Source organism: Mytilus californianus, unplaced genomic scaffold, assembly GCF_021869535.1.
Source record: "Mytilus californianus isolate M0D057914Y unplaced genomic scaffold, xbMytCali1.0.p SCAF_6, whole genome shotgun sequence".
In the NCBI taxonomy this organism is placed as follows: domain Eukaryota; kingdom Metazoa; phylum Mollusca; class Bivalvia; order Mytilida; family Mytilidae; genus Mytilus; species Mytilus californianus.
Window position 1 is genome coordinate 64359018 of NW_026262712.1, and position 10688 is coordinate 64369705.

The 10688-nt window shown below is 34.2% G+C and overlaps 1 protein-coding gene across 1 annotated transcript; it reads left to right on the top strand.

The window, feature by feature from the left end:
- Positions 1-7985: 7985 nt before the first annotated feature.
- Positions 7986-10092, top strand: LOC127704689 (neurogenic locus Notch protein-like). Its single transcript, XM_052208824.1, has one exon. It carries the CDS (start codon positions 8021-8023, stop codon positions 9434-9436), a length of 1416 nt encoding a protein of 471 aa, XP_052064784.1. The 5' UTR covers positions 7986-8020; the 3' UTR covers positions 9437-10092.
- Positions 10093-10688: the final 596 nt, after the last annotated feature.

Consider the following 10688-nt stretch of genomic DNA (forward strand, 5'->3'; position numbering starts at 1 on the left):
TATTATAAATGATTTGTGAAACATCAAGGTTGATATTAAATAAAGTTCATGAAGTTTATGAAGAAGTTTTTATTGTTATTTCTCACCAAATAGTTACGGAAGTGAAGTCGACAAAACATAAGAACAATTACACTAAACATATTCAAGAATGCTCGCAATACTAAATGAAACCGAACTTCCTCGTTCTTTCCTACGTAGTCAAGTATCCTACCCAATTATTTATATAATCGAAGACACAACGTCTTGTTTTAAAATTATGATAAGATAGAAATCATAAAACTGTACATTCAGCGAGTTATTTATCTTCAACACAACAGTATGGATTTTCAACAACGATCAAGACATGCTAATTTTACAATATGCGATAACAACATAGAAAGACATGGAGACGAAAACATACCCGATAATAGTTACCAAAGCCTTGTTAAAATTAACACACAAACAGAGGATAATACGTATGATATTATTCACCCTGAAGAAGCAACTTCAAACAGTACCGAACGGAACAAATTGGAGAATGAAAACACAACTACATGGACATTTTTAGCCTTACTTTTTTGCATGAGTACCGCCATTTTAGGCGGTGCTGTGGCATACCTAAGCGCAAAAATACTATCTGTCAGAAGTGACTCGAGTTTATCTGCTGGTAAAAATCAAGAAGCAGGACTCGATCCAGACTTTACATGCAAATGCAAATACGGCTATTCCGGACGATGTTGTGAAATAACGCCATGTGACAGAGTTATTTGCGAGAACGGAAATTCTTGCCTTTATGACGGAAATATGACATTATGTGTTGTTGATTTAATTCAGGCTCCATCACTAGTTAATTGTAAGTCGTTTTGTGCTTCGTCACCCTGTAAAAATAATGGACAGTGTGAAGAAGTGGTTGGGGGATACAAGTGTATTTGTTCCTCTGAATACACCGGTCTCACTTGTAAAACTTTGATTAATCCGTGCAGTTGTTCACCTTGTAAAAACAACGGGACTTGTACTGAAAATGGTTATGACTATAAATGCGTCTGTCCCAACGGATTTTCTGCTACTGACTGTCACGAAACTCAATGCGACAACTCTCCTTGCAAAAATCAAGGACGTTGTGAGAACATTGGCAATAGACGTACTTGTAGTTGTAAAGAAGGCTATAAAGGAAAAGATTGTGAGAAAACACCTTGTAATGGTAGTCCTTGTAAAAATGGAGGATCATGTTCAATTTTGGGAAATATCTATCAATGCACATGTCCTCTTGGTACATCTGGAACTAACTGTGAAAATATTTCGTGTGGATTTCCAGAGTATAGGCAAAATGTTCTGAAACAAAAGACATGCAGTATCTCACCGTGTCTAAAGCATTGGAGATTTAACATTGCAACATTTTCATGCTATTGGATAGACATCAGAAAAGCGAGATGGAGTTCAGCAAATATAATATGCCAATCAAAAGGGTCCAGTCTCGCTTACATTCAAACTCAGGATGAAATTAAATGGCTCGAACAATTTGTCAATGAAAACGTATGGGTAGGTGGACGTGTGGTTAACAACCAGTATCGATGGCACAGTCCAGAATATAATTACTCTATCCACAATCTGTCTAATTTATGGACTCAGAATGAGCCCGGCACATTCAATAGGGGCCATTGCGTACAACTCTGGAAAAGAACTGAAAGTTTTCTCCTGGACGATACACCATGCTATGAAAAGAAGCGATTTATTTGCAAAACTACTAATCTTCCAGGAATCTAAAACTAACGCCCTTAACCACTTATTTGGTACACCAATGGACAAAGATAATATGCATACATATATTATGTTTCGTTCATTCGAAAGAAAAGGTTGATTAAAAAAAAAAAATAAAGATATTTTGTTCTGTTTTCGTGGTTTCTCTGATATAAATAAAATTGAGAGGCCTGCAAATTATTTAAATTTACATCTTACCCTTCCGGAGAACCTGAGATCACCCCCAGTTTTTGGTGGGGTTCGTATTGCCCAGTCTTTAGTCTTCAGTGTTGTATTTTGAGTACTGTTGTTTATCTTTTCGTCGTTTTTCGTTTTTTGCCATGACATTGTCAGTTTGTTTTCGACTTATGAGTTTGAATATCTCTTTGGTATCTTTTGCCTTCTTTTTAAAGACTCTTCGAAGTCATATTGTAGCGGCTGTTGATTGAGAATATATATTTAATGGGAGAATGGCGGATACACGTCGTTTAACATTTCGTCCAAATAACTCAACAAATATATATAAAAGTCAGTTAGCGGGTAACATACGATCATCTTAGATAGAAAAAAGAGTCACAAAATATCAGCCATCAAGGTCCTAAATTCACAGCAACAATAATGCATCGTGCTTAAGATTTCTTTGTATCATTACGTATTACGAAGTTTAATAGTTATTTTGGTGTTTCAGCGGGATTTATCGATTGTAAATATACTTCCTATGCATTCTTATGGAACGCGGAAAACACATTCATTATCCATTTATAGATTAACGGCATAGAACTAGACATTGAGTAAAATCAATAACACGAAATTTATTGGCGGATTTCGGGTGCACTGGAAGAGAAGTTAAGCATTTCCTGTTCTATTATCTATTATGTTGCTCCTAGTAATGGATCATTTACATGTTGAAACATTGCAGTTACATTTACTTTCCGTCCATATGTAAACATTATATGTTGAAACTGCCAATTTTTCATCATAATTCTAAGCTATAATTGAACCATTTGTAATGGTAAGGATTCATTAATATCTAAATTGAAAAAAAGAACAATTCCTTGTTTCCCAACAAATCTTGTACTGGTTATCCCCTTTCCAGAAATTTAAACAATCCATAAGTAAAATTCCTCTTTGAATTGTGTCTGATTATAATGATGCATTCAATGACGTAGTTAATATTTGTTTTGGTTTATTTTTGAAAGAAAAAAATCTCCGTACTACATTAATTGACGTTGAAAATAAAAACAACCTGGCTATGTTAAAATATTAAGGCTAAAAATATTTACGAATCTTGACAATAAGTTAACAATAGAGGGAAAATCAGAGTTAAGATTCATTGATATTGAATTTCTTCCGTATGAACTAAGCAAGTGTTTTGCATTGTTTATCAGCAACTCTTCATGTGTCTTTTTAATATGTTACCGGATGGGTGACTGGGTGAACAATAGGACGTTTTCCATAATTTAAAATACACTTGAGATTGTGTATTCTCTTGTCATCTCATCAAAAAGATGTGGAAAGCTCAAATTGATCAGTCAAAAAGATTAGTCGTTCATGAATATCTTCAAATAATATACTAAGTTTCATTAAATTCCTTAATTCATCTCAGAGACATTGAGCATACCTGACGAAAGACGGTATAACGTAGTATGTATCCTTGCTCCAAAGTAATAGAATGATGACTGACTATTTAACTTTGATGCAATATCTGTCATGCATAACTCTCGACACAGAATAAGGACACCTACAGCTTACAGTTGAAATGGTGGTATCGGATCAAAGATAACATTGCCTTTCGTGTATTCGATTTAACGAATTAGAAATTAGACTATTTTGAAAAGGAACTGGGGATATCGAGCAAACGACTATTTATGGATTTTCTCTCTATCTCTCTCAATACGCATTGAAATGTATATACCATCAAATTAGAAAAAAAATCTGCAAATCAATTCATTTTCTGTTTGAATTGTTTTACACTAGTCATATTGGAGCCCTTTATAGCTTTATGTTCGGTGTGAGCCAAGGCTCCGTGTTGAAGGCCATACTTTGACCTATAATTGTTTACTTTTTACACATTGTGACTTGGATGGAGAGCTGTCTCTTTGGCACTCATACCACATCTTCTTATTTCTATATCCCAATCTGTTTTTTCTTACAATTATATGATAATAAATACTTAGATGTGCTAGTCTGCCGTAAAAGACTGCGCCACCTGCAATAGAGATGAACTCGATTTTGGAATGCCCCTTTCATGTCTCTACCTTTTACCATCACCTCGCAACAACATTGTGGAAGGTAAAATTAACGCGAATGCCCGTACGTCCGTCTGTAACACACTTGTGGCAACTGTAGAGCTAGTGTTGTGTTTCGCAATCGATCTTCATCACGTTTGATATACACCTTCGATATAGAAAAGTCTATTCACTTTAAAGGTCGAAAGACGATGTTACATATTCTTGTTTAGTTGAAAATAAAAATCTATGAGGTAACAAGTACATTAAGGTCAAAATTAACAGACATAGAAGAAACATATGCCGCACTTGTCAATAGTCATACAACATTGTTTAATCAAACATTAAAAACTAAAATGCCGTTTTTTCCCATTTACTCAACTGTATAAGGAAAGCTAGAAGCTCATCGCAAAAAAAAAAAATAAAGAAGCCTTTCCTTTTCTTCATACTAAATTAAAAGATAAAAGTGAATTCCAATTAAAAAATGCTTGACAACCAAAACAGGAAAAATATCGTTGTGGTAGGTATAACAGACATAAAGGCAAAACGTTTTCAAGACAGTAAACTACTTGTCGTATTCATATATAGTATATACGATAACTCTACTACATGAATTTTCGACGATCATTTACATTTCGTGTTCATTTCAAAGTGTAGACAGTAATTGAAAGGTCGAACTCCCTGTTCACGAAAAGCTATTAAGCGATGTAGAAAAAGTTGTGCTTATTATGTTTATTTATAGATTAAGGAACAGATTGATAGAAAAAAAAACAGACTATAAATCATTTTACTAATTGGCAAAAGACAATAATCCTTTTATACAAAGAAAACAGGTACATTGGTGTATGTGTGTCCATAAAAAGGGGCAATACAAATTTAAAGTCGATGAATACCGAAAATAGCATGGCGCGAAAAAAAAAAGAAAAACGACGAAAAGACAAACAACAGTTTACAAAACACCACACAAAAAACTTAATACTAGGCAACACGAGTCCCAACGAAACCCGGAGGTCATCTCCGATGCTCTGGGAGAGTGGGCAGATACAAATTCGATAATGTTACAATCCATGACAAGAGGTTGGGATTGTGCATTCGACAATTGGGACATATCTATGGTCATCTGTGTCAAATATATTCCAAAACGGTCTACCAAATCATGCATGCGTCAGTAAGAGATAACTTCCTCCTCTTTCCCACTTGAAACCCTTGGTTCAATTACTTTCTTGTAAGTAGCAACCGTCTTTTAAGAAAGCATTATAGGAAACACAAGGGGTGAACCAGTGGGCAAAGGGACATTAAAGGTAACATAATAAATAAGTACAGGATTTATTTATTCAACACTCTATCTAGTGCAATATCCAAAACAACCAGTACACAATTTTACAGCATACAAACAAAAGAAACCGCGTCCGTCCGTCTACAACAATCCTTAGAAGTTTAATAATTTGATATTGCCATTGATTTTATCTTCTTACCATAGGTTTCCTTTGTCTCATTTTTTATTTTTCCTTATTTTCCTAAATTTGATAATTTCAAGGTCATTTTGAAGAACATTTAACATCAAATCATTAAGAAGTGTTCTGAACAGGGTACTTAAGAAGCTAAGGTTGTGATAAAAATCAAATATGTTTCGAGAATCAACCAAACATTACAAGTCGAAGAAAAAAAATCAAAAGTAAAAAACGTACCGACTAACAAAGTCTACAAAATACTACACAGGAAACTAAAAAATTATCATCAAGAACGCAAACAAAAACCGAAGGTGAACTCGGTTGCTGCAAAAGAGACGGCTGTTCTTGCTCCACTAGTGACGCCCAACATGTTACTCCTGTTAAAACATTCAAGTGATTTTATTTCCAGAAAAAATATAGGTCTAGCCCGAAGACATCCTCAAATTCAGAAACCATCTGTACATGCAAGATCTCCTACCAAAATCTTGACGGAATGTGACAAGATGAAATAAGCACGGTTTATAGGACAAAAGATAAATGTTTAACGAAAAAATAAGGAATACTGGACGACAACAGATGGTTATTACTCATAATTGCAGAAGAAAACATAAGCAGTAGTCTACAAAACACTGCATAAAGATTCAAATACTGAGCAACACGAATCCCACTAAAAACCGGGGTCATATCAAATGATTTAGAAGGGTAAGCAGATCCTGCTCCACATTTGACACCTGTCCGGTAACCCACATTGACTATTGACTGCATGTTATCAAAATCTGCATTAAACTACACGTATTAAAGTTCAGTTTAAGTTTGAGGAAACTAATGCCGAGTTTAGGCAATTATCGACAAGACTTTGGAATGAAATTGTGGGTGTTTGTGGTCAAATTTGAAGTTAATGTGTTCAAAAGTATAAATGAAAGCTATTTTTTGGGGTACGTGATTATGAATTTTGTAGGACAGTCTGCAGTTTTCTGGAAGATATTTCAATTTTCAAGAATGCTGTTTGATTCGAATAAATTACATCCATTTAGGTTCCATTGCTTCCAAATGATTGACAGTAATATGTACTTAATCCGTATGTTCTATAATTTTTCAGTGGTCAGCGGGCTTAATTAATAAGCTATTAACAGTAATTCTGGCTCAATTTCGTCAAAATAAGCTAAAACAAAAACCGTTGATGTATAAGTCAATAATTCAATTCATTTAAATCCGTATTCATGCAACCTTTTATTTAACCTCTAGTGGAGATGGGTTGCGTATAAGTAAAAATGTGGTCATCATGCTCATTCCTTAAACAGAAAAAAACGTGGTCATCATATTCATTCATTAAAAAAAGAATGTCGACATTGAAAAATGAAACAAGGGAGACATAAGGAATAACCATTATGTTGACAGATCCTGCCAACAAATAATCTTTCTTTTGCAGGTAACCGATGATTTTCACATACTTTTACCAATAACATGAACTCAAACCGACCTAGAAAAATCATCATTAAACGATTGCATGTGTTTGTCTGTCTACTCTGTCTATTAATGTTTATATCGGATTATATGACCGTCGGAAGTCTTCGGCGGTCATCTAGTGGATAATTAGATGGTGTCTAGTCTAAAATACTCACGAAATGCTGATACAATATAGCGAGTTCATGCATTTTCTTTCTCTACTTTTTGTAATTTAGAAATACGTTTAAGTATTTTATAAATCAAGTATATGAGAATTTTAGTCAAATCGGTGAACAGGAGTTTAACATCCATGCCCCTTTAAAAGTTTTATGACAGCTGACAAGTGAATACAATAGCTTAAATGCCCCTTTAATGAAACTGGAAAGTATATATATAGATGGAAAATCAGATAGAAAAATCGCTTTACTCTACAATAATGGTATAAACACGACAAAATATAGGGACAAGTAAAAAAATACCAAGTAATTGTAATGTATAATCTACTTTACAGCTTCTTCAGTGCACGCAGAGCTCAGAATAAAACTGTTTTTCACGTCTTTGCATTCTGACATTCTATCGAATAGTGTGCTAATATCTGTTTTCATCTGTCAAAATTTGAGTTTACGACCGATATGTACACTATTTACTAAAATCACAGATACCAGCTAGGTATTTTTATTACTCATTAGTAATTGATAACGATTAGCATTGACTACTTTATACCACGATGCGTTAGCACTCTTCTGTGTATATGATCGCCAGTTCTGTCAAAATAGCAGGGTAGTCGTTATCAAATTCTTTTTTTCTGAATTTTAATGTCATTTACTTATTTCATTTTTTTTTCGATTTTGATTATGATTTGTATATACAGTTTTTGAAACTAATAGCGTTTCTGTTGCAATTAATTTGCAATTAGTTGAAGGTAAAAATAATAATTTGATTGCACTATACGTAACAACACCGTACCCGATAATGTCATTTACCGAAGGAAACGACAAATTCTTCATTGTGTTGAAGTTAAGTACTTTACACTTCATTGACAAATATTTAGATGATCCCGGACTGTTGAACTTCGTTTATCTGTATGAGTAATAATTAGTCATATATTAACAGTTAAATACTTTAATTACAAGGAAATATTACATCAAAAAGACGCTATTTATTTATCAACACAGCACTATGGATTCTCAGCAAGAAACTGGATATGCAAATTCTACAATATCAGGTAGCAATACAGACAGAAATAGCTACGAGCTAGTACCCGATAATAATTACCTCAGCCTAATTAAAAAATATCGTACACAAAATGAGGATAATGTGTATGATGTTATTCGCAAAGAGGAAGCAACTTTACAAAATAACGAAAGGGCAATTAAAAGGAAACCAACATGGAAATTATTAGCTATACTTTTTTGCACAATTTCTGTTATTTTAAGTGTTGTAGTTATATACCTTGTCACCAACATATTGTATATTAGAAGGTACTCGTGTTTATATAACGATAAATATCAAGCAGAACACGATACTGATTTTTCTTGTAAGTGCAAAAACGGAAATTCCGGACGATGTTGTGAAATAACTCCATGTGACAGGGTTATTTGCGAAAGCGGAAAATCCTGTCTTTATTCGGGGAATATAACATTATGTGTTGGTGATTTAACTCAGGCGTCAGGCCTCGTTGACTGTAAATCGATCTGTGACAGTTCACCTTGTGGAAATAATGGTCAATGTATAGAAGTGGTCGGAGGGTACAAGTGTGTTTGTTTTTCTGGATATACCGGTGTTCTTTGCTCAAATTTAATAAATCCTTGCAGTCGTTTACCGTGCAGAAACAATGGAACCTGTACTGAGAATGGTTACGAATACAAGTGCACGTGTACAAAAGGGTTTTCTGGATCTGACTGTGACGAAACTCCATGTTACAATTCCCCTTGTAAAAATGGTGGATTATGTGAGAATACTGATAACGGACGTAATTGCATTTGTAAAAATGGCTATAGTGGAGAAGATTGTGAAATAACTCCCTGTAGTAATGGTCCCTGTGAAAATGGAGGATCGTGTTCAATTTGGGGAAATGTCTATCATTGCACATGCCCACTTGGTACATTCGGACTGAAATGTGAAAATATGTCATGTGCATTTCCAGAGTATAGACAAAAGGTTCTTTTACAAAGGACCTGCAACATCTTACCGTGTCCAAAACACTGGATGTTCAACATCGCTACGTTTTCGTGTTATTGGATAAGTACCTACAAAGCTAACTGGAGAACGGCATATTTAACATGCCAGCGGATGCAACCACACGCGTCCTCACTTGTTTATATTCAATCTCACAACGAAATTAATTGGCTCAAACAGTTTATAAACGAAGACATATGGGTAGGTGGACGTGTGTTTAACAATCAGTATCGGTGGCAGAGTTCCGAGTACAATTACACTATTAACAATCTGTCTGATTTATGGGCCAGGAATGAACCAAACGTATTTACAAATGAATACTGCGTACAACTTTGGAAAACAGCTGAAGGTTTACTTCTTGACGATACACCATGTGGTTATGAAAAACACTTTATTTGCAAAACTAATCAACTTTAAATAATCTAGAACAATTAAGCAGTCAATACATTATTGTTCAAGCCAAAGGATAAACAGAATTTAGATGTTTTTCATTCATGCATTTTTTCTTCTTTTTTTTTCTTTTTTTACCATACCATTGTCAGTTTGTTTTCGACTTATGAATTTGGTTATTCCTTTGATATCTTTTACCTCTCTTTTGTCTCTTTTGTGATCAATTATAGTTTTTAATCGACCTAAACTGTCCATTTTCATGTGTTAGTCAAACTATTCGTCTCATAGTCCTATATAGGTGTGTCTCGGGAGTAGTCCTATGTTTCAAGGCTGATGCGATAGACGCGATCTTCATAGTAACCTATTTTTAAACATCTTTTATATAGCGATAACAAGTTGTACAAAAGTAGCGGTATTGTGTTTGTCTGATACAAATGAGGCAATACGTCTTAATGACGTCTAAATTATAAAGAAACTCAAGGTTTAAACTCCCACAGGCAAAGTCGACCTTAGATGGATTTGGCTATTTTTAGGTCCTTTTTGGTCATATAGCTCTTCAACTGTTTCGGTTATTATACATCATTGGCTTTCAAATATTCGACTTTGAAAATTCATTCAATAAGCCAGCTTGTATTTTTTTTTTTGCAAAAATCGTAAACAAAATTAAACTTATTCTGATAGTTTTATAATGTCATTGTAACTTACAGAATTCTCTTCACTGTCCTACTTTTCGTTTAATTGCCGTCATGTAAAACTGAGGAGATGTGGTATGATTTTTAATGCGACAACCTTCCACCAATGAAGTGGTAGTAAGCAATTGTAGGTCACTGTGCGGCCTTCATCATTGAAAAAAACCACACCGGATAGTCGGCTTTAAAATGTCCAGACATGAAAAATGTGAAACAATTAAAACGAAAAAAAAACTACTTTGAAACCTATTATATTTATTTTCCCAACGATCTTCTATCATGTCTGTCGTGACTAGCAACTTTAAAACGAATATCATTTAACGACTTAAACAAACATAACAGCCAAATGCTTACAAACTTTAGAGAAATGATACATCAATGGTTCTCTTCAGACCAACAACTGATAATATGAACGAGCATCACAATGAATGATAGAAACAGTAATCTTGACAAGAAAACATAAAACAAAATATGAAACGCCCTGAAATTAATAATTGATACCAAAACTTGGGAAAGCTTCATGATCCAATTTTATTTTGATGACAAAACCGTCCAATATTACTTCAGGTAGAAAACGTAACACACCCATT

Bases quoted from the DNA above. Each gene is read 5' to 3' on its own strand.
- LOC127704689 (XM_052208824.1), top strand. From the start codon at position 8,021: ATGGATTCTCAGCAAGAAACTGGATATGCAAATTCTACAATATCAGGT.